General features: G+C 37.6%; 1 protein-coding gene across 4 annotated transcripts in view; it reads right to left on the reverse strand.

Annotated features, from left to right (window-relative positions):
• LOC137123608 (E3 ubiquitin-protein ligase SMURF2-like) overlaps positions 1–25,898 on the reverse strand; it is a 56,637-nt gene that overhangs the window by 10,968 nt on the left and 19,771 nt on the right. Inside the window, exons 2-11 of one of the 4 annotated variants that reach the window (XM_067497616.1) lie at positions 24,457–24,495; positions 23,423–23,531; positions 16,767–16,900; positions 11,880–11,945; positions 10,942–11,026; positions 9,350–9,433; positions 7,855–8,147; positions 5,983–6,067; positions 4,979–5,137; positions 3,845–3,898 (exon numbers count right to left, since the gene is read on the reverse strand). In XM_067497616.1, the coding sequence (XP_067353717.1) occupies positions 3,845–3,898; positions 4,979–5,137; positions 5,983–6,067; positions 7,855–8,147; positions 9,350–9,433; positions 10,942–11,026; positions 11,880–11,945; positions 16,767–16,900; positions 23,423–23,531; positions 24,457–24,495 (1,108 nt within the window). Of the gene's footprint in view, positions 1–3,844; positions 3,902–4,978; positions 5,138–5,982; positions 6,068–7,854; positions 8,148–9,349; positions 9,434–10,941; positions 11,027–11,879; positions 11,946–16,766; positions 16,901–23,422; positions 23,532–24,456; positions 24,496–25,898 lie in introns of all 4 variants that reach the window. The other 3 variants (XM_067497615.1, XM_067497619.1, XM_067497618.1) reach the window with 3 other exon arrangements.

Consider the following 25,898-nt stretch of genomic DNA (forward strand, 5'->3'; position numbering starts at 1 on the left):
TTGTTTGTCGAAGGTTGAAAAACTCTATGGAAAAGAAGCTGAACAAGTCTAAATATCAAAGGAACTGGGTGAGTGTTGGGTGGGAAAGAACACGCAGAAGATACCATTTCGGTGTGTTTGTTTGCTTGCTTTTTTGCAATGGCAGCTGGCACAGGTAAGCTGCAATGAGTGTTGAGTAAGTGTAGTAGTCTTTTGAGCCACCACAACACACCCACTCTACCCACCCTCTCAACCGAAAGAATCAAAAGCCCCTTTATGAGCAGATCTGCTCAGAGCATCAGCTCATACCCTGCTCTTTACACTTGCTTAGGAGTGGTCAGAGGTTGGCCAAAAAAATACCACAGCTGCAGCTTAATCGTCGTGTATGGAAAAAAAAAACAATAATAATTATATTATTATATATATATATATATATATATATATATATATATATATATATATATATATATATATATATATATATATATATGAATATGAATATATTTGGTAAATTCTAGTTATGTGGTATAATTAACCTGTGAAAGATAAATATTTACTGTAATATACCATGGTTGGGAAAAAACCTGCTGATGCTTCACATCTTAAACCCACTGCCAACTAAAAATACCTTCAGAGAACACTGATGTAATCCTTCAAATATATACTATGTGCTGCTGCAAGCGAGGAGCTCTGACGAGCTAAGTATGTCAGAGACAGTGTGGCACACCACAGTCATGTAGCTGTCTGACTGACAATTCAAGGCTTTCATCTATAGAGCTCTTCAGCAACAAGAAAGTCTGAGACATGACTTTTATGCTGAGATGCATCCGGGAGACTAAACTGCAAACCGTAGCCTCAGTGTTGTAATGTCAAGCATGTTCCACATCGTCTAATTTGCAGACAATACAAAAATTTAATTTCTTCAGATGGATGATGCAAGATCTCACTCAGCAAAAAAATGGGTAAAGACATGCAAGGCAGATCAAGAATCATTTTGTTCCAGAGAACAGAAATGTTTTTGACTTTTAGAGATTTTATAAAAAACAATTGGTATAATAGGCTACAGAAGCGCAATAATGTCTGCAAGATGTGATTTTTAAGAAACACACTAAAGCCCTTGCAAAGAAACCCCTAAATTTCACAGGGTTTATAGATGTCCTTAAAAATAATACACATTAAAATAAAGCTAGGAGTCTCATCATCCTCTCATTTGTTTTTTAACTTGATGAGAAATTAAGAATATTCTCCTTAGACTTCTTTCATTTTACAATAACAGATACCACTGTGCTCCTGAGATCATTCAATGCTTTAGAAATGGGTTTATGGTCTTGATCTTCATCTAGAGATAGTTCTTGGGGCTTCATGGCTTATTTTTGTTCCTGTAAGTTTTGGGAAATAAATATATGCGGGTGTGTGTCTTTCTAAGCTATGTCCTATAATTTTTCACTATATATTATCTCCAATCAAGTTTTGGGCACTACTCAATAATAAGTGAAGCAAGCAGGATGCACCTGATCACAGTAAAATGCATGGATACTTTTGTAAACAGGAGACATTAAGTTTTGATGAAGTGTTCAAACAGCGAAGGCATCTGAATACTTTCTAAAGACATTGTACTGGGAGGTAGTGACGATGCTGTATTGAGCTGCACTTAAATGTGACCCTGAAGCAATGCCATCTGTCTGACAAACCAGCATATAACAGTTTCCTCTGATAGAAAGATTCTCTTTGTTACTTTGTTACGAGTTTCGTTTTAGGTCACTGCTGACAGCTTGGCCTGCAGTACTTTTTTGCTTGGGATCAAAACATTACATTTTCAGTCGAAGTAAAACACACTCTTTGGCTGTTAAGTATAATTGACTGACCATCTTTATCTTGTCCTAATGCTATATTTTACTCTTTTCATTTAATGTTGTTATCACTAGAAAAAGAGAACAAACAACAAGCCTCAAAGACACAAACCCGAGCAACAACATAAACATTTTCCAGGAGAATTTTAGTTTAAAACTCACAATACAGCATGGGCTAACATGCACTCAGCTGGTCCTAACGTGCACCTATCACCTTCAGTCTTTCAGTGCTACATTACAACATGGCCATGTTGTGTCTACGTGTGTGGTGAACCTATGCTGATGTTGAGTGAAATACTCTTAAATCCTGGTGTTGATAAAAGACAGATGTGCTGACACTGAGCCAACAGCGAGGTTGATACCGTTTACAGTTTTTGGAGCCCAAAAAATGTAGTATTTCAGAGCCAGTTAGGAGACTCATCAACACAACAGGAGCCATTTTAATCTAAGGTTTTCTCAACAACTTTGGAAGAAAAATTGTTAAAATAATTTTTAACAATGAAGTGAAGTTTTATCAGTGAGACAGACTTCACCAATGTAATGATTTTATTTTAAAAGGAGAGTGAATTTGGTCATGGGTGCCACATAAGACAAAAAAATAGCTTGCAGCTACTATTTAGTCTCTTGTCAGCCTGTAGCCTGGATAAACATATTTGTGTGTGCCATACTGCTCAACTGAATGATTTGTTTTTCATTCCAAAGCCTGTGAACAACAAAAATTGAACAAATGATGTCCCAAATGCTCTGAACTAGTGTTACTTTGTACAGAGGTCTGGGCCGTTCAATTGTGCATGATCTCGTCTTTTGGTCTCATGGTAGAAATAATGCGATTCGCATTAGCTTGGTGGATAATTTGTATGCATGTGTATATTGTGCACATTGCAAATTTCAGACTGTTGAAGAGGGCATTTTTACTTTGTTTTCATGACAAAAGCTGCATTTGACATAAGAGCTGATTGTTTCTGACCTTTTAAATACCGTAAAACGTTGCCTGGACTTTGTCAAATCTCTCCTAAGGAGTCAGACAAGCATTTAATGATGCTTACTGTATAACATAGCTGCGCTTTAACTCACAACCAGAGGCTGTTCTGACACATATGGATACCATTTGACCAAATGACCAGATGTTGATTTCCTAAACACGTCTATCATGCCAGTTGCTTTTGTTAGAAGAGACTCTGACTAAGACTTTTTGTAAAAAGAGCAAAGAGAATCTTTATGTTTTTCTTTATGTTCCCACATACCAGCAGGATGAAAGAAAGGAAAGCAACGGGTTTAATAAAATACCCTAACACTATCTTAAATTTCAATTAATCATTTAGTTTTCATGAATGACTTATATAACTCACAGATTCCTTCCACATGAATATCACATTCTTAATAACTGTCTTTTCACTAAATACTCAGTTGAAAAATAACACACCACTGAAGGACATGAGGTAGTGCTAAGCTAAAAGCTCCTACGTTAACATATGTTTAATATTATTTTTTCAAGTGGATTTGGCTTTCTCCATGGCCCTCTGTTGGCTTAGCGGGCTACAAGCTGAGCTTCAACAGAGGCAGACCGTTGACAGAGAGCGCAAACACAATGAAAGATCGTCTGACAATCGACTGATAGGGACAGCTAGCTGTATATATGTGTGTGTGTTTTTGTGCATATGCGGCTTGTATGTGTGTGTATGCTGAAATTGAATCACATCCATGTTAAACTTTTGAGGACTGTTAGAAAAAAATGCGAATGCATATACACAAAGTATCACAGTCAGCACGTTCTCTCATCATATTGGAATAGTGTGTGTGTGTGTGTGTACCCATGTGGGGCTTTGAGTGACTGGCTGGTAAAACCGTTTTAAACAGACAGCAGCCGTGACAGTATGAAGATGTACAGTATGTCAGATTTTACATGTGCAGACTGTATTGTTCACAGTAATGTATATGTGTGTCCCAGATAACGTGCAAGTGTCTGTATGTGTATACAGTTTGTCAACATGCTTGTGTGTGGTTGGGTGGGTTACCTGAGGTTAGTGTTTTGGCTGTCCATGGCCACACGGGAACCATTTGGACTTGGGCTGCTGGAGAAAACAGGGCAAAAGAAGGGGGGAGATAGAGAAACACAAAAAGGAAGAAAAGGACATAAAAGGAAGAAAATAAGGGGAGAAGTAGACATAAAGGAGGATATAAAAAAACAGTAATAAAGTATAACACATGGACAAATATAGTGAGAGAAATAAAAAGACAACATAGTCAATGAAGGAATAGAAAAGACCATTGGTAGATATAGGAAGCAGACAGTGAACAGAGGGAAAGGATAAGTAGGGGAGAACAAAAATATAAGGTGAAATAAATTAAGCCAAGACAGTCATCAGTAATGATGTTTCATCAGACATATTCATTGCTGAAGAACTGATGACTGTAGTGTGTTTGCCTAACAGTTTTTCCCTCTCTTTAGGTTATTCTAGCATGTCTTGAGAGGAGTCATAATCTACATCTCTAGTACTGAGAGCTTGAATATACTTTTAAAAACACTAAACTACATACAGCCATTGACAGAAAATGTGAACAGAGCAGAGAATCTGAATTTCATCTACTGAGCACAATAAACTTAAAAAATGCCTGACATGTTTAAAATTACTGCCTGAAAAAACAATGATGCATCATATTGGTGCTACTATGAACAAAAACATGAATTTGTTGAGTTCACTGGGGAAAAGTGTCTCCATTTCCAGTTCATTTGACTCTTTTTACATCATAAGGTCAGCTCCTCAATACAAACCTTTTGGCTGCTTGGCTTGGTTTAGGATATTTGTTATTGTTCGCCATCAGCTGGTTTGATGTCACAATCCTAGTGTTGTTGTTTTCACAGAATGACTACTCTCACTAATATTTTGATTATTCAGAGTAAAGAGGACTGCTAAGAATACAAAGAAGAGAATAAAGAGAATATATAGATGTGCATGCAGTACATATTCAACCATTACTCTGTTAAAAGGTCTCAAGAGTAAACTTCTACTTTTATGTAGAAAAACACAAATACTAAGCAAACAAACAAAAAAACAGAATGTCCTTGTTAACACAAAAGTAAACCACATTCTGGGTGTCTTTGGATGTTCTGTCAATACACATTGTGACATATTGACTGTTACACTCACTTGAGTACTAAATGCAGGTTAGCAGACAATCGCGGGTCTGTGAATTGTGTTGTTCGATTGTTGTGGTCAACAAAGTAGACGCGGCCCGTGGCTGTGTTTCTGATCTCCCAGCCTGGTGGCAGTGGGCCAAGCTCTTCACAGTTCACATTGCTTAGGTCCCTAAAGAAAACAATTAGATTATATTAGCAATCATGACACTGCAAATGAAATGCAATTTTAAATGAGACAATGTATATACAAACTAACAAGCTGCATAAAATGTGCAGGCTAACCAAGCTGACCACATTTTCAACAAACGATCATTTAAATATATTTGAAGCTCTTAACAAGACATTTAGTGGTCGTACACGTATGAGGGATAAATATATTTGTTCACAGCACCTTTGCAGATCTAAGTCAGTCACATCAGACAACCATGTCCAGTGGATTCAGTAGATCCAAGAGCTCCAATAACATTAACATTGCACTCTGCTGTCCTTTAACTGACTGATTTCTAACAGTAGAAAACAAAGTCCTGATCTAGGACACAGCCGTGGCCTAAGGAGGTCATTTTGCATGTGGAATACTTTATGCCTGAATGAGGTGTCCTCATTTTACACAACGACAAAGTACATGCCTTTCATTACAGAGGCTCTGTCCAAAATGACCAAACCCAGTGGTTACTGTTGTGAGTTGGATATTTTACCACTGGCTGTGGTGTGTTCTGGTTAACATCTGTCTAAAAAGTTTTTTCCCTAAGTCCACTTTGGATCTAAAGGTCATTTCTTTGGCTGGCCCTGACTTTAGCCTAAAAAATGACTTTAAATAAGAAATTAGATCTGGTTCTTGGTCAGATTTGCAAATATACAGTATGTCAAGTTTTATATTAGGACTCAAAACAAGACAGGTTGTCAGTTCCGTGGTCTATTTTTAATATGTCTTAAAAACATTTAAATACAATGACTTCTAATGTGTAGTATAAAAAAAGTGATTTAAAAAACAGGATAAATGCACTGAGGAGTTACCTGGGTACCCGGGGGTCATGCCAGGTGCTAACTCCAGTCTGTGTGTGCAGGAAGTAGACCTGGCCCTGCTGAGTTGTTCTTTGTTCTAAAAACATAGAAAGAACATTTACTTGAATTAATATGTTAAAAGGCAAAAACAGTGTTCAAACAAGGCTCAAACTGTTGCGGAGATGGTTTCTTTGTAGTCTAGTCCAGGCGGGAACAAGCATGGATAGAGAGTGTATTTTGGACAAGGGGGTGCCTGTTTATAATTGATGTGACAGGCAAACTGCTAGGACACTGTTGACCTAAGAGTTTTAAAAGATTTGTGCCAAAGCAATCAATTAGTTCCTCTCCAGTCTTCAGAAGCCTTATCCCAAGAGGATGGGGAAAATAAAATTGAGGGAAATTTATCAAAGACTTCCATGACTGTTTTTCCTTGCAAATAGTTTCTTGATACATCCTACTTGCCTTGTTTTCTCTTAAAGGTCAATGTAAGCTTCTATCCACTCCTATTAACCTCCAAAACTGCAGGAAATGAAAAGGAAAAAACTGTATCTCATGCTAATCCTGCTCATATATTATAATGTAAATAAATGACGGAACTGAGGACACCACGACAAAATCTAATAAGAATGCTTCTCATCTGTAATGTGCCACTTGCTTGTTGGAGCTTTAGTTCCATCCAGCTCATGGAAAGTGAGTCTGTAAATGTTGGCACACAAAGTGTGTGTGTGCTGCTTGGGCGTGGTGTTCAATCATGTATGTATATTCACTCGCTAATCCATCAGTAACCCCAACCCCAACTTCCTACTGGCATAGCTCCTACTGGGTGCTCCTTGGCACCCAACTCTTCCTCGCTTCTTTCTCCATCACAGATTTCCTCTCTCACTCTCATTCTCTCTCACACTCCCCACCACACCCAGTCACTGGTTCAGAGGGTTCAGTGGAGGAAGAAAGCTCACAAGTTGTTGGGCATATGTGACTCATTGTGTCCAACCTCAGCAGGACATTTCAAAAGGGGCACAGGTCCAACAGTGCCAATCTAAATTGCTGGGATACAGCAGCACACTTAACATTATTTATTTTACAGACTCTGTGGGTACTGTGGGGAGCATTGTGGTTAACTGTGAAAAGTGAAAAGTTTTCTAAAGTAAATTTCAGATAGAGAATTTACTTGGGTTACTTTTGCATTATTTTTCCAATATGACTGAATGATGTAAGCAAGAACAGCTTAAAAATTACAGACATAAAATTCACCAGTATCCTGAAGTGCTCTTAGTGATCTAAACACCAAGCTATGAATACCCTGCTTTTTCTCCATCTCCTTTCCTTCGCTGTGGGAATATCAGTCTGCAAAGCCAAAACATTCTAACACTGGAAGTGTTTGCAAACAGGAGAGGAGAGGGGAGATGGAGTATTACGAAACAGCATCCACTAACTGGAGGTGCCATAGTGTGTTGTTGTAGGAAAGGGGGTGGGGGGGGTTAAGAGGAAAAGTGGAAATAAGCTTAAGGACAGACCAAGAAGGCAGAGAGAGAAAGAACAAGAAAAGAGGATACAAAGAGCAATTAAACTTTCTCATCATCAAAAGAAAAAATGTTCTAAGTGTCACTGACTTCAGGCTACAGGCAAGATACAGCCCAAGAAGCAGTTCACCGTGTCTTTGATCTGCACATGTATGTTGGGGGTTAGGCATGGGACATCTTCTCAATTTGCCTTTTATAAACCATTAACTCCAATAAAAAAATACAACACAATATATCTACAGCTGCACACTAACCCACTCCAAAACAGGTTTAAAACATATTTCTGATTCTTGTGTCACTCTACATTTACAAACTTAAATTTAACAAATTATCAATTAACAGAGGGTATGCCAGTGTCTCTCACCATAACCCTCAGGCAGATCAGGTGGTGTATGCAAGTGCGTTCGACTCATGTAGTTACGATGCCTCTGCGATCGAACCCGTCTCTCCTGGACCCGCTGCTCGCCTGGTGGGCCACTGGCCTCAGCCCCATTAACAGGCGTCATTACTGGTGTGTTCTCATCCACCACACAGCTGAGAGGACGCCCTGATGGACTGGAGTACTCTGATGCTGGTCTGGGAGACAGAAGAGAGTGAGCATGTTCGCATGTAGGCAGGCTGGTGGTCTGTGTGTGTCCTGTAGTTTCCTGCTGTGAACTAGATGAACAAACTGCCAACATAAGTGCATGTTTTCATTCATTCATAGAGTGTGTATAGAATGTATATAACTTCTAATGTGTGTTACAGGTGGAGCAGATTTCTTTGATGGCTTGACATATACACAAGAACATGTAAGGAAGATTAATCATTGGAAAACAGCTAGTGTTGTCAGTTATCATTGGGAGTAAAATGTTGCCATAATGATATAGATTGATGTGATATGAAGGATTATGAGCTGCAATTACACAGAGAAAAACTTCTCTTTAAAATAATATTTTAAATTGTGTTTGTATGCTAGTATGCTAGTTAATAGCAGGATATCTGATAAGCAGACACAAACACAGACTGGCTTACTGAAAATTACTGTGTGTGTGTGTGTGTGTGTGTGTGTGTGTGTGTGTGTGTATGTGAGTGAGTGAGTGAGTGTGCCATGTCTGACCACTGTCTGGCAGTTTGGAGTTACTGACGCCTTGGCTATCTAAAACCTATGATGCTTGTTTGTCAGCCCCCAACCCACTTCCTCCCCCCTCCATGCATGCTTTTCTTCTCCGTCTGCTATTTCCTCTTCCTCCAGGCTTCCCTCATGTTCTCCCATGTCAGCCTTTCCCCATGTGCTCCCCATGCAAGGACCACACTGTCAGGGGAAGTGACAAAAGGCACCAAGTAATAGTGAAATTAGTAATACCAAATTGTTACAGTACAAAGCCATTCAGCTTTAGAAGAAATCCAGTCCTGAATCTGGTGTGCTCTCTGGGTGCATCAGAAATGTGTAGAATGGTGGTGCTGTTTGTTTGCTTACTCCCCTAACGGCTCCACTGATATGGGCCAAGTAGGAACGTGACAGTTGTTACTGGAGGAAAAGGGTCCAAGTAAAACCTGGCTGCCATACTGGCTGGGTAGTTTGGTTAAATGTGTCTGAGCATGTTACAGAAGGATGAAGGTTTGAGAAACTGAAAGCAATTTATTCATTGCCTACAGACAGTTTTTTTAAAAGAGAAGTGAAAATAAGTCCAACCTCTTGAGTAGACTTCCTGATTTTCATGATTAGATAGATTGTGATTATTAGGTTACATCAGCCTCCTTCACTAAAAGCTGCCAGTAGAATATTGAAGATGATGTGATTTAGGCTGACTTATGATACGATTACACATTGTATGAAGTCATACTTGACAATGTGTGAAGGATGTGCCCAGATGTACCTGGTGGGTCTCTCCCATTGTGTGGTGCGTGTGATGTGGTTCAGGTACTGTATCCTTCCAGAAGCGGTCCTCCTCTCTTCCCATCTGTTGCAAGACAGATTAAGAATGATGAAAGAACACATCATACTTGAACAATGTATTCTTTGTTTTACAAATTATGGAGAATATATTAAATCTTATCAATTCATAATTTTTCAAAAAATATCCAGGACTGCACAGGAAAAACAAAAGAACCGATGAAAAAGTTGATCATTCCACTTTGTTCTAATGATGAATCTTTCATCCACACAAATGTTAGTCATGGAATTCTACAGGGTTCTGTGATAGGACCAATACTTTTCACTTTATACATGACAAGGCAACATCATTAGAATGAACTATACATTACATATTATATCATTTGGGCCTAAAAATTAAAAAACAAGCGGTCTAACCATATAGTTGCTTTAGATAGCTTTGCTTGAGTCATTTTTGACTAACATATGTCCTTTAACTCACACACAAAACAACTCTCTAGAACAGTTTTCCTACTTTCAATACTGCCAAAATTAGGAGCATTCTGTTATAAAGTGATGCTGAAAAAGTAGTTTATGCATTTGTCACTTGTAGACTGGACTACTGCAACACCCTACTATTAGCATGTCCCAATAAATTCCTAAAAAGCCTCCAATTAATCAAAAATGCTACCATGTGAATACTGACTGGAAAAAGCGAGAGATCATATTTCTCCTACATTAGCTTTTCTCCATTTGCTTCCTATGAAATCAAGAATAGAATTTAAAACTCTCCGCCTTACATAAAAAGACCTTAATAATGAAACTCCACCATATCTTACAGACCTCATAGCACCATATTGTTCAAAAAGACCACTTCACTCTCTGAGTGCAAGTCTACTTGTGGTTACTAGAATTTCTAAACCTAAAGAAGAAGCAGAGCCTCTAGCTTTCAAGCTCCTCTCCTGTGGAATTAGCTCCCAGTTCAGATTTGAAAAGAAGTCACCCTCGCTACTTTTAGGGACAGGCTTAAAACCTTCCTTTTGTCAAAGTTTAGAGTTAGAGCTGGCTAAGTGACTCCGAACCAGCTCTTAGTTATGCTGTCAAGACTCCCTCTCCTCCCCTCTCTTTTCCAGTGTATTTGTATGTCACCATTGCATGATATTAACTTTGTGTCTTCTTTCTCTCATACTTGTGCTTCTCCCTCTTTGTCTCCCTCCCTCACTCTGTATCTTTCTCCAGTGCTGTGTGTTTCTAATCTGCAGCTCCGGGCCCTACCAACTTGCCCAGTGTTTTGGTTTGTTTCTTTTTAATCAATTTCCCTTTTCACTGTCCATTTGTCAGTCGCATAAACCAGTCAAGGCAGATGGTCGTCAACGCTGAGCCTGGTTTATCAGATACTTCTTCCATTAAAGGGAGTTTTTCCTTTCTGCAATCATTTAAGCCTTAGCTCAAGGGGATTTGTTGGGTTTTCTCTAAAAATCTAAAAAGTCTTGAGATAACTTCATTGTAAATTGGTGCTATATAAATAAAATGACAAAACACCACATGGATTATTCAGGCAGCTAACTTTTAAGGAAAATCTGTGATATTACTGACCCATCTGGCAAATCATTGTCAAACAGGCGACTGCAGTCCACCACTGGCCCTCCTGTGCCGATGCGATCTCTGGACTGAAGACTTACTAAATAATTAACAAAGATAAAGAAGGATGTAGTTCAATATCATTTCCTTACCCATACAGGTCAAATAACTAACTAGAGGATTATAGTTATACTAATGATTTTACTACAACTGTTGTTTTTTCCTTGTCCCCACCTATTTCTTTTTCTCTTTTGTCATTAATGCAGAAGTAAGCAAAACTATGAAAATTAATAGACTATTTGCATTGTAACAAATGCTGAATGCATCACTGTGTTTTTTTAACTCTATGAAAGCAAAGGAAAAACAAAAATCCATTCTGTGGTTCAGTGGTTAGGTAGTGAACTGAGTCAGACTATACAGTCTGGCCCAATTTGTGTTTCGTAATGTTTAAATTATATAGTCCACTCAGACATGTAGAGGTATGTTTGACATAAAATGCGGGTTCACATTTTCCTTCATCATCTCAAAATATAAAAAATGTTTTGTATGTGAATATTTCCACTATGGTAAAGTTAACAGAAGTTAACTTTGCCATCTGCAATAATTGAGATCTCTGCTCTTATGCAGCATTGAGAAACATAGAATGGACTCACTCCAAGAGTGTCTTTTAATTTTTTTTAATTAGTTTAGCTTTGTCAGACCCTCTGGCCTTTAACTAACACCACCAACCAGACCACTGGATTGATCATATATTGCTCATTGCTTATTAGTTCTTGGAGTATTTTGTAGTCCTATAATAAATATTTTCTGGTACTGGGGTTTTGCTTAATCCTGACACAATAGGATGACACACAATAAGGGTTTAGACACATACACACGAGCACCAATTGACTCAACAGATTTTACACACTTGTCCAAATAATTTTGTATATTACTAAAGTTTGGTTTCTCACCTACTATCTGTCCTCTCACAGTGTCATTGTCATTGGGCCCCAGTTTATTCAGGTCGAGCCTCTGATCTGTATGAAAAAACAAACAGGACACTTGATTTAGCTTCTATCCCCATTCACAAAAATGTTCAGGTTCCAATTTTTCCAATGTTGCACTGATTGGTAAATTGATAATCAAAATTCACTCTTCATGTAACAAAGTAAACCACTAAGAATGTGCTATTATTACAGATGTTTAATTTGCTAACACAGAAAAACTGCCAGATAAGATAACATTGTAACAATGCATTGTGGTAAAACTTGAACCAAGTTGAGCATTTTTGCCAGAAAAGATTTTAGGGGACAGATTAAACATTGCTAGGTGTGTTTTAGAATATAAGACATATCGAGCTTAAATAAATACATTTTTTAAAAAGGTCATTTCACAATTTGAACAACCCACAACGACCATATTTTTACTTACATACAAGTCAGCTGTAAGATCCCAAAGTAACCAGTTAAGACTATATAACAAAAATAATATAAACAAGAGAAACACCTCTGCAGCTTTATCCATTTTGTGTGAAAAGATTTAACTATAGTGATCTCAATTGTGTTAAAATGTTGACACAAAATTTGTTGACAGTATTGCCGTTTCTGGATAAGTAAGCACAAAGAGTGTACCACCAGACAGAGACAACATAGGAACTAAACCCATAAAGACTTTGAACAAGATCCAGACACAGTAGAATAACAGAAGATCCGGATACAGTGTATCCGGATCTTCTGTTATTCTACTATCACAGTATCGCTCTGTCTGTCTCCCACACATAACACCACACAAACATCCTACAACAGAGAGTAGTGCATGACCAGTCTAACCAAAAAGCACAGGAGTGATATTAACTGATACCTATTGACATGAACCATGAACTTACTAAAATATAAAACGTATTCAGACATAAAATAGAGGGAGATTAAGAGACACTCCAGTTCTGCATGGGCTAACATTAAAAGCCAAGCCAGACTTGAGTTGTCATTTCTTTATCTTTGTTTGCCTGATTTTATCTAAACTGTTGTGTAGTAGGTACTGTATGGGCTAATCACATCGAAACAATTCTACTTGTATAACTTGTTTCCAGACTGTACGGGTTTAGTTTGGGTAGCATGTGATGGAATGGTTAAGACTGCCATCTCACAACAACTGCAGAAGGTCCTCAGTTTGAATCTACCTGCTAGCGTGGTTTTTCTCCAGCTACTTCAGTTTCATGCTACAGCATAAAGACAAGCATGTTAGGTTAAGTGGTAACTCTAAATCGGCTCTAGGTGTGAATGTGAATAGTTATCTGTCTCACTGTGTTAGCCCTGACATAGACTGGTAACCTGTCCAAGGTGTACTCCACATCTCCCCCAATGACAGCTAAGAATGGGCTCCAGACTTCCTCCAGACTCTCTTGATATAATTTTGACTCATTTGCACCTTATAGGATATGGGAAAAGGTTTGTGTCTATTTATTAGGAATGTTTAGAAGAAAACGTGATAAGCAAAAACATTTAATTCCCTGAGACATCCTGAAAGGACAGTTTTGCCAAAATGTGGGGAAACTGACACATATGGGGAAAGTTTTATGTCTATGTGCAGACAATCACCAAAGTAGGAGAGTTTCTGTGAGAGAAGTCTGAAGAGCACTACTTTGCATTTACCAATTGAGCTACCAACAACTTTGCAGGGGGTAGGTGCAGAGAAGAGAAAAAAACTAATTTAACACATTTAAACTTCATAGAGATGTAGTGTGGAATGATTACTTTACAGTAAAGTTCATTCAAATCACAGACCTAACTGTCAAGACAAGCTGGAAAACAGTACACACGGACAGATTCTAAAGCATTTAAGTATTTGTTCTAAACTTCATCAATAATAGGATAACAGTCAAAAGAACATAAACGCATGTACAACCAAGTGCAATAATAACATACAGTACCTGTAAAAAGAAAAACTCACTTTCAGTTTTGCCTGTTTATTTCTTCTTAGGCAGCTTTCCTGAGTGCTGCTGTACAGTGGTCTACACCACCAAATGCAGTGTTTGACAGTGTGCATTCTGGTTTTGCCCCTGAGTCACCCTGTTTGTAACATGTGAGTAATATTTGTGTTTCTGGAAAAAAAAAAAAAAAAAAAAAAAAAAAAAAAACCTACACACAACATGTGTCCCCCTGCCACAGCTTACAAGGACCTTCAGTCTAGGGACCAAAAATAAAGGAAATTTGTCTTAAATTAACTAATTTTGAAAGTATGTGTTTCACTTTACCTCAGTGGAGTTGCTGACGTTTCAACCCTGTATCCAGATTTAAAAAAACTACAATATCACAATGAGAAAAATCATTAAATCTAATTACCAATTACAGCAACAGTATAAATACTAACCACAAACAAACAACTGGGATATAAGCAGGCCATGTGTACTCAAACTCATTTTGAACAGTTGGGGGTCTGTGAATCTCTGGCTTGAGAAGTGGGGGAGAGGACTTAGAGGTTTGTGTCTGCAAACCTACAGGAAGTGGAGCTCTGGGTAGAGGTAGGCAGACTTGACAATCATACCGGATCCCTTTTTGGTTTGCAAGAGTCTGTGTGGGTGTTTGGGTGCAGGAAGAGTTTGTATTTGATGGCACAGTGAGCTATGTATGAATGTGATGTCTAGGAACCAAGGCAATTCCTGTAAAAAATAAATTGTGTGTTGTTTTTGTGTTTGTGGGTACATAGACTGGCCAGGCCAGACTAGGCACTCTATGTAAGTTTGTAGCACACAAGACAAGAACAAAAGGATAAAGTGAGCATGGTGTCTTGTCATAGAGCATGTCTCCGTGTCCACTTCCTGTGGCTACAATAAAGTATAGTTCTGCCGTGCTGACCATACTGTAAGTGATAAGTCTGTAACTTAACTGGAGCCTATATTGTCTGTTTCTGCTGTGGGTAATTCTAAAGCCAAGTCATCTGGCACACAGTAGGATAAGAGTATATAGAACTGGCTTCCATGGTCGTCAAGGTTCCTTCTGTAGTAACACTAACACTGTTGTGGTTTTTTTTGGATTAGGGGGTGAACCAAGAATACCGTTTAGAAGCAAGTATAAAAGCTGGGGGAAACTATTTGGAACTCTTATGTGAAGTAGTAGCTTGACAATTTAGAGATGGCGTAAGAGGCTGTACCTATGGGCCAACTTAACGAACTGTCTGCATTTGTGGAAGTGCACTATGCAGTTTGGACACAACTGCATCCAACAAGTTGTAATTATATTTAGCCAACTTCTAAAATGGTTGTGGGGCATAGCTGTGTGGAATGGATGAATGGAAATAAGGAAAAGGCTGGATACTTTAAAAAAGGAGAAAAATGTAAGTCACTGCAGTGATTACAGTACTTATCTGACTGTGTTCATGACAGGTCTTGAAGAAGGAGGTGAATGAGTGGAAAGAATGTTAATTTAACAATATGAACTCCCTTCAAGTGTACAGTATCAACTGACTAGTACTGTCAACAAGAATGTAGCAATTTGGAAAATATAGAGAATAAGTTAAAAATTAAAGTAAAAAATATAAGGGCAGCCATTTGAACCATGCAGACAGAAAATTGAGCACCTCAGCAAAACTGTTGCTGTGCCTTCATATTTTACCCATATTAGCCTGGGACCAAAGTTTTACCTTTTAACCATGTGGCAACATTTAATTAACCATATGACAGTTACATTAAGCATGACTGTGCCCTAAAAATTCACATGTACCAAATGTATACAATGTATTTTGATATCTCTTGCCCAAAGCAGTTTCCTGTGTATTGTGGTTGTAAATCACATGGTGTTAAATCTGGGCAAAAAGCCCACAGCAGGCAGTGGCAATGCTAAAAGAGCAACAGTTTGATAGCAGGGTAGTGAAGTCTGTAGCAGAGTAATCTGCATTCAGAATAAAAGCAGGCATTGAAAAGAAACCCTGTTTCCTGTACTTTCGGGTCCATTCATGTGTCCGTTTGTGTTTAAGGCAGAATGTGTGTGCATACTAAGGCTGAGCAAATAAAATGTTGTTAATGAACAGAACACAATTTTCAAACTGCAAAGCTGCAATTTAATCCGTGATTTAAATGCTACAAATCCAAAATGCCCAAACAATGGGGGATAGAATATCCAGAATTACCATCAACACGTTATCATGGTGTTGTTGTAATCTCCAGCTGATTGTGTCAGAATTAATGGTTGAACGAATAGGGTTGTCTTCTGTGCATGACTGCGGAAAAAGCTGTTTACATGGAGGCATTCATAGTTTGCAGTAAAAAAAAAAAAAAAAAAAAAAACCCACAAAACTTTAAATAATATATTAAAGCACGTAACTCAAAGCAGCAAGGAAACTAATAATTAATTATTTTCCCATATCATTTAGCCTTAGTGCACTTCAGGTGAACACTGGGTAATCACGTACATGCAAATACACGTTTCTGGTGGATACTATTATATGAATGCTATATTATGCAGCACAACCAAAGATAAAACCACTGACAGACATAACTTTACAGAGTCGATCAATACTATCTGTGAACATTAAAACCACTGTGCAGTGCTTTTTGTGACCAATAAACTTGTTCAACAGACATTCCTTCCCCACCAGTGCATGAACCACATGAACATGCCACCACAAGCCCTTTGCCCCCAGTGTTATTTAAATGTAAGGGGCTGCATTAAAAAAAGTGTCCCATATTTCTCACCCAACTGTTAAATTAATTTATTAATTCTGAATAACTGTGTTCCCATCATCCTTCACTAGCTTGCCCAACACTTAGGCATGCATATACCAAACACAAATGACCCATTTTTAGTAAATGTCCATGGACACAGTATATATTTTAGCACAGACAAGCATAAACATGTACTTACAGCCAGTATCTTTGAGTCTGTTAATGGCATTGGACAGAAGGCGGACACAGCCTAGGAACCCTGCGCCCTGCTTTTTGTGGATCTTCTTGTGGTTCCATACACTGATGGTGATGGAGTCAGCCTTTCCAATGTATCTAATGGTTAAAGAAAGGCAGTGAATGGAAACAGATTAATAAAACACAAACGAGGAGTGAGAAAAATAAAAACAAATCTTTCTGATTGGTATATACTGTCAAATGATCCAGTGACACATTAAACTACCTACAAGATGTACAAATTAGAAAGTAAATGAACTCCTAAGCTAAGACAACCCCGGAGACAATAAACTTTACAAAATACTACCAAAAAAAACCCAAAATACATAGACAAAAAACAAAACTCCTCTTCTTCTACTTCATTCAGACAGTATGGAAACAAAACATGTTTGTGGTGCAGAACTTTAGACAGTGTGTTGAGGTGTACTAGCTTATTTTTAAATAACCCGTGTGTATTTGCAAACCTAGTACAGCTAAGGCCAGTCTATTCACGGCTGGAAAACGGAGCTGTGATGTGAGCCACCACTGTTTGAGACTCAGACACCTCTTAAAGCAAACAGTTTGCCATTCAAATGCACAATCCCACATTTACTGACACATTCACATGCACACATAATTAGAGACTAGCAGTCAGCTCTGATTCCATGCTATATATTCTGCTGTATATCAAAAACATGGAGTATCGTTTCCCTACACATAAAATCTATAGGATTGGTATGCAGCCGAATTACTGAGGTTGGCAAATTGTGGCTCTTAAATTTCATTTGTTTTCTCTTTTAGGACTCACTAGTGTGTCTGGGCCTGTGCACATGTTCACCATGATCTCACTGGAATTCTATTTAACATAATTTTAAGGGAAACGGATAGAAGAATAAGCATGAAGAACTTTAAGAAAATTAAATGAGAATTAAACACAAAAGCAGCTTAATTCCTTTACTTATATTTAATTTGTGATTCTAATCAAACCAGTGTTATTGTTTTGGGGCAAACTGCTCCAGAGTAACTAGAACAAACTTCTGTGCAGGACTAATGTTTACATATATCCAGAATCGCACAGACGAGGTCTGAAACTGGTTAATATCACCTATAAATTATGTTACCTCAAGTTCGTCAATATTATTATATCAATAAAAGCTAAAAGTCAAGATAATTTATTAGCACATTGTTATAAAAATAATTTATAAAAAGAATTGAATGAATAAAATGTATATTATGATCATAATCTAAGCTATTAGACCAATAAAATTACCAAATTATTACCAAATGAGTTTAATTGCTTTATTTGGAAAGAATAATTCTACAATCATTTGTGTGATGATTGAAATTAAAAACAGCTGACTGACACTCTGTATAGTCCCTATAAACCTCTCTTCTGAGATAGAATACAAGAGGTGGCACCTGACCAGAGTTAGTGTTCACCTTCTGTGTCAACGACAGCCAGGTGTACACTCTTTAGTTACAAACAAGTGTCTTCACGCGTGCTGTGTGAGAAAAGAGTATCAGCGAGAATGAAAGGAAAGGACGTTCAAGACGGTGGAGAGACCAGTGATGCTGTAAAGCTTGGAGACAGTGGCACTGAAAAAGAGACAGCAGGCAGAGCTGGAGGTAGCAGAGCTTAAGATGTTGAGGTTCTCTTTGGGAGTGACGAGGATGGACAGGATTAGGAATGAGGACATCAGAGCTGTCCTCGTGTGAGATGTGTTGGAGATAAAGTCAGAGAGGACAGATTGAGGTGGTTTGCACATGTTCAAAAGAGAGACTGTGAATTTATATTGGTAAAAAGTTGCTGAGGTTGGGGCTGCCAGGCAGGAGGTCTAGAGGAAGACCAAAGAGGAGATTTATGGATGTAGTGAGAGAAAACATGAAGTTAGTTGGTGTGAGAGAAGAGGATGCAGAGGACAGGGTTAGATGGAGGCACATGATTCGCTGTGGCGACCCCTGAAAGAGAACAGCCGAAAGGAGGAGGAGGAGAAGAAGAAGAGGAAGAAGGAGGAGATGAACAGGAGGAAGAGACAAAAAAGGAGAAGAAGAAGATGAAGTTTCAAACACGTCTTCCGTATACTGTTTATCCAACAAATGTGTGCATTCAATACATTTATGCAAAACACTTGCTATGCAACTGGTTTCAACCTACCAAACAAATAAGCAGGTCAGCATTGTGACCACTTTTCTGTATTGATTTGAAAAGAAATTAGGTAGTTCAATACACTGCTTGACTTACCATGAAGGCATCATCAACAAGGTACACATTTATGGTAAACCTCATCCTTTCTGTATCAGAAATAATTATATGTATTTGATGCTTGGTAAACTGCTCAATAATGATGTGACTTGTGGTTTGCTGTGCACGCAGAATTTACATGTTACTCACTAATAAGAAACTAGGGTTATGTTTTAAGGGTTCTTCAATTCAAGAACCCTTAAAACAAACAAAAAAAGAATATCAGACCGACTCCTCTTTAAATAAGTCATGTAAAATAAGACCATACAAGTTGTTGCATAAAAAGTTAATTTGGCTTACTTGACATTGCATGTCCTGCGATGTGAATACTGTGCATGCACACCTCTGAATGATGGGAGATGCATGCCCTATCTTACAGACAACAGTAGCGAAGGAGGAAATTCTTGTGTCAAATCTAAATTAGCCCCAGGACATACTAAACCCAAATCGGCAGGACTTAAACTTTTCTTTTGCCAGAGAACATGTGTTATACTGAGAAATCATAAATAAAATGTTCTCCCAGATTAGATAGGTTTCATATTTATGTTGGACAGCCATTGGTTGCTAACATCTATAAAGACAAAAATAAATAAGCGTTGAGAATCTACAGGTTTAACTTGTTGACATGAAATACCTTTATCGTATTTATGTAGCGGGAGTTTATGCCAAAGGTTCCTTCTTTTTCTTATAGTCCTACATTAAATTAAGCCAAAAACCTATAGTACATCTCTTCTTCCACTTTTGGATATATATTTGTATAGATTTTTCCTGCCTCTCTTAACGGAAAATTGTGAAACATCACTTACAAGGCACAACTATTACTGCAGTGAAGACATAGTGAGGAGAGATTGAATCTGATTCTCCAACCAAAGCAATATGAGACCAAGCATGAGGAGGCTACCTGCCAAAACCAGAAATACATACTACTGTGAGTGCATGAACTTTCAAGACACACCAAATGTTTTCAGACATATGGCTTGGTCTCTATTTCTTCAAACATTTTCACCACAGGTCATTAGAAACTTTGAAGCAACATTTACAGTTAAAAAAGAAATGTATTATCATTGCAAAGTATTTGTGATATATGATACAGGGCATCAAGGCAGCCACTAGCAGTATCAGTGTCACCTGGGAAAAAAATTCCATCTCCTAAAGCTGGAGGCTTGAAATGGGCGTGTGGCAAGCTGGCAAGCTCCCAAACACACACTCGCATCTGCTTTAAGTGGCACGTTAGTCATTTCCTGAAACAGGGGGGGAGGTTAGGGGTCATTGGTGTTGATCACACTTCTCAGATGGTACAAATCATGAAGGGCAAAGAGAGGGGGGCATTAGAGCTCCATGTGTCTGTGGAAGTCAAGTGGTTTTCCCCACCAATCGCAGGGTCAGTGGTTTGATTTCAAGCTCCTCTTGCTCAAATGTTGAAGTCACTGTAGTCAAGACACTAATCGCTAAGTTGCTCTTGGCAAAGAAATTTTACTTAACCGATCATCAGTTTTTTGGCCATTTATGTTCTGTTGATAAAGTATTACAGCCGAACTCGTGGCCATCGCTGCAGGCTTCAATAAGTCACATTTAAGACTGTTTACACCCCTTATTAGACCTTTTTGAATGTAATATAAGACCTATTTTATTCACAAGGGAAGAAGTGTACAGAGGATTCATTTAAAAAAAAAAATTAAGTTGAAAATCTTTTGAATACGGTGCACAACATGACTGCCATTAATAGAGCTGCAGTTCAAATGATCAAGGATTTTTGTCATAATATTATTTTGTTTTTAGTCACATTAAACTCATTAACTTGCAGATGAAAGTAACAGAAATAATTACTTAATTTTGCTCAGAATCTAGTCCAGTATTCTAACTATAAACCATAGCAAAACAAGTGACAGAAACAGGTGTTTTTTCAAATATGTCATTACTCACCCCGGAACAAATAGCAAGCACACTAAAAATGCTCTGCTTTGGCTGTAAGAAATTACACAACATGAAATCTCAGGTGCACCAGAAAAAAAAACAATAAAAACATGAATGATTCCCACAGTCTCTTCTGTGCTCCCTTATAGTCTCAATCGTATTCCGCTTTCCAAGTCAATAAGTAATCGAGACAAATAATCATGATCACAAAATTGAATAAAATAATAATGGTTATGTTTTTTGACATAATCGAGCCCTTGATCAAAATAAACTGATACCCCCTCAAAGAAATTGTGCGAAAAATGTGTATACATAGGATATAGGCTTTCAAATCCTAAATAAACATAAACTCCTAAATAAACTGTGCATACACAGATCAGCTTATTTTACAGTTGATTCTTGCTTCAAGTACTGAAGGTCCTGATTCATAACTATTGATCAAATTAATTTAATAAAATGACACAAATACATATTTTATCTGGGAGATTCTGAAACACAGGAGATCAGCTGATGGTTTTTACAGATCATAACATGTGGTTTACATAGAGTTCTGATGTACTGAAGCCCGTTTCCACACAGATCTGCTGAGAGCATGTGTGCGCACACAAACCAAACACACACACACACACCATAAAGTTCATTTTGGCCTTGCATCGATTTAATTCAGTTTAATTACTGTTGACTAAATACTGTCTTTGCTAAATGGGACAAGTAGCAGCAGCCACATTCACCTACCCAGGTCCACAAAAGACTACCTAAGCAGCAGTGGAGATACAACAAGTACCATGATGTATTGTTGTTTTCACACATTAACAGAACATTTAACACAGGTGAGGATGATGTGTGCAGACATTGACATCGTCTTCCCATCTTTGGATGGAATGAAACACCACACACACAACTATAGTTTTTGCTGAAAGACATTATAGGTAGGTTACGCCATATATCTTTTCTCTAAAAACAAATAAAAGCACAGTAACATCAATGCAACCATTTCACACTTAAATAATCAACCTAACCTAGAGATCAATAAGACCTTAAAAATCATATTTAAGGTTTATATAGGACCCACGGGAAGCATGTAATTATGTCATAGTTACTGCTGTTTTCCTAAATGATGACTTTAATTACATAATTTAAAGTGAAAATACAAGCAGATATCCCTTTTCAACATTTTTTACCTTGTAGGTATTCATTCATTGTATTCCTCCATCTCTCAGCATCTAAGCTTTGTGGCCAGTGGGTCCTTTGGGGTGATCGTCCCTTATTGTGCTGTGTCAACAAAGACCTCAGTACAGGGAAAAGTCATGCAAGAAAACATTCAAGTGGCACTTGTGGAGTTTAGTGTTACTACTGTTGTAGTCTTTTGGGGTTCAGAGGCCAATAGGCAATACCATAACCACGTTGATTTAACAAAAGCAAATATATGAAAACTTTTCCTTTAATTCCTTTCGAAAGAATTACATTATTAATATTTTATTTGGTTTGCAATGCAATTGAAATTTCATATTATAATAATAATAATGTTTTAAAAGTTAAAGTGCATATTACAGGTAAATTGTTTTCAAAATCAATACGTACTGTAAAAAGACCTAAATGGAAGATGCATGGCTTTTTATGTTTTACAAGGTATAAGGGCAGAAGTTTACAGCAAAAGGTCAGATTTAGAGGAACGTTCTCTTTTTCCACAGAAGACACTTGATCTTACAGATTTATTCTGAAGCAATGAGTGGTGATAACTCTTACTGTGTAAAATGTACTTACTTTACTACTTTTACATTTAACTTTTTACAACTGTTTACTGTTTATCATCAGGAGCTTTGCATTTTTCACAAAACAACTGTTTGGTACTGGTCTTTTCCATACATAGCAGGCCAATAATAATTATGCCATGGCAGGTCAGTTGCATATTAATATACATGTTCTGTGTAAAAACAAGTGTTGTAATATGTATTTACACAGCATTTTCTTGGCTACTCTCCCTTTTGTTACAACAGAAAAATGCAAGAAAGGCAAACAAAGAGTGGAAGTTGTTAAGAAGTGCAAAACTATTTAGCAAACTCAAAGTTCTAATACCCAATAATGGGCAGAACCTGGAAATTGAGGAAGAAGAACATCAGCCCAAAAATGAAAACCCAACTCTTGTGAGTTTCTGCTTAGTCCTGTGGTATGGAATGTCTTGCATCTCACTCTACAAGATATTCCACAAAAGGAAAGCAATGTCAATGCTGCATTCCTAAAACAATGTAATAGAAGTCTCACACAGATATACAATGGTGCCAAAGCAGTGTGCAACATTTCTGTGATAACTTATTTTTACTGCTTCAGGTTGTAATTGTTGCATTGTATACAAAATTCATCTTAACCACACACACACACACACACACACACACACACACACACACACACACACACACACACAGGGTGGCATGATTGGCATAAAGAGGCCATAACATTTCTGTATACAGTGGCTCCTACTGACTTACAGATCATAATGTTGATTCCATTTTGGGTCCAGCGTATTTCTCACAGTATCTGTGGAGTGGCATTGTCCTGAACCATCCACCACCACTTTGGCAAAGGGATCTGGTAACCCTGTAAAAGTAAATAGAGGCAGGTGATGAGGTTTAGCGAATGTAAAGACATAGTGAGGTCACCAATAGCTCTGGTTGCTAAAAAAGGCTAAATGAAAAAACAGAGGTTGGCCAGAGACACTAACTAATCTGTCTTTACAGTCTCATTGGGTTTATACACTTGTGATTACTAACTTTATTGACTCAACATAAGAAGAAAGGCTTTTGTTAAAGAGTTAAAGATGATAAATCAAATTACAAATTGGTTTAGTGGTGTGGGTTGTTAATAGCCTAACAATAGCGTTTTACTTCTGGCAATTGTATCTAAGCAGGCAACAGGAATAACTTGCCAAACAACAATCTCCTAAGATAATGTAACAGTTGATGGACATTTCTCTATAAATTATATTATGGATGGTAGTTGAGATGGATATTTTCTGTCTTCTTGTTTTAAATCAACCCATCCTTCGCACAGGTTTTTCTTTAATAAAGTAACATCACATGGGATTTATCTGTCTGAAGCTGATGCGTTGCTTGGGGTGCTTTAAGAAAGGCTTGTTCTCAATTACTTTTCTTTATATTATTCCCATACAAAACCAGCATAATTTGACACGACTTTTGAAAAAATGCAAAATCACATGTAAATGTGTACATTCTATTCACTTAAATTAGTATTTCTTTAACGCAAGTGACAGAGATATAGTGTGTCCATTACAGTAGATCTCTACAAAAAGAGTGGTCCCCTGTCCTTGACAGGGTACCCCATGTCACCCCTCTGGCTCTGCCACTGCAACCCACTTGGTTAGTATAACAGACAGTTCCTTAGGGACTTCATTTACAGCATGGCTTGAAAAGCCAGCGAGCTGCCACCGCTGACAAAGCCCATATTATACACAAGGGAGGGAATGGGACAGGAATAGCAACACATAAAAATAGACTTTACTTACGGAAGAAGTCTTTCTTTGCCAGGTTCTTTGCACACAGGACTGGAAAAAGAAAAAAAGGCCGATGTTAATGACAGGATAGACACAAAATGTTCACAAATTAAACAATCAAAAATCACAAAAATATAAAGTCAGCTCAATCAGTGGATGTGTAATGTTTACAAGTATTACCAAATTTCACAACTTTTAAAGAAAAGAAAAAAACAAGCCGCTCTTAAGGAGTATGTGGCACTAAAACCTTTAGCTACCATTTATATACAAACACATAGCAGCCAATGGGCTGTATCACTGTTTCACACAGTATGTTTGCATTATTAGATTTCTGACTGTATGATTTTTTTTGTCCTCCTTTACTTACATCTCTTCCATCCTATCTGTTTGTGTCTTAAACTTAACTGTTTGCTTTGAATAATTACTACTGTATTTTTGCCTACGTATGAGTTTGTTTATTCTTACATCCCATCACAAGCCAGAAGACCAGTTTTAAGACTTTTTTTTTCCCTAGTAAAATATTGAGTAGAAAAGCACTCTTTCTTGCATGAAGCAAATATGAGAGGTTTGCGTCAAAGATAGCACGTGACTTACAGCAGATATAGTGAATGACACAGTTATTATGTGTTTGGATAGGTTTTGCTGTGGTTTTTTTATATGTCCATTACTAAATTTCTCCATCCTGGTGTGTGTAGGTGAAGGTGAAATGGTTTAGGTAAATTAACATTTACATACCAATAATAAGACCTGAGGCAAAGAAAACTAACAGTGAATGTAATTTTAAAAACTGAACGTAAGAAAGAAAGGAGAGTTCACACATTTAGTTTAATCTCTCTGCAATTGTTTTCATCCATCACTGCCTTCTATTGACAGACATGGGTGAACACTCCCATTCATTATTAATTCAGGCACAGGTGAACTCTGTCTTTTCTGTCCATGTTCATATAATCTAAAAATACTCATTGAACTGTGAGGCATATTACATTTGCTAAAATAATTAAAGTTTAAATTTATATCACATGGTTTGCTGCTTATCGTTTTCCTTGTCTTGCATTTTTTTCTGCCTCTTCCCTTCTACTACACTAAAGCATAAATAAATACCACCTATAAATATAAAGAGACCTATAAATATATACAGATTATCATTGCAACCCTGCTAAAACAGCGGCCTAAGACACTGCACAATACTATAATTCTGCAAAACATAAAAGTCCTTTAAACAGGGGTCCCTCACACGCAGTCACTTTGTCACTAAATTTAGCAAATATTTAGACCATTGGCTATCGACTCTTTTTCAAAAAAGAAATGAATCGTGCATGCACAAAGTTACTGCTGATACCTATAGCAGTAGGAGAATACAATAGAAAGAAATAGAAACAGACACACTAAATGCAAAATACATACACAATGCAATGTGATGCAAATTGTGAGTTCTGTACACTGGGTTGAAATAA

This window comes from Channa argus, chromosome 3 (genome assembly GCF_033026475.1).
Source record: "Channa argus isolate prfri chromosome 3, Channa argus male v1.0, whole genome shotgun sequence".
NCBI classification, from domain to species: Eukaryota; Metazoa; Chordata; class Actinopteri; order Anabantiformes; family Channidae; genus Channa; species Channa argus.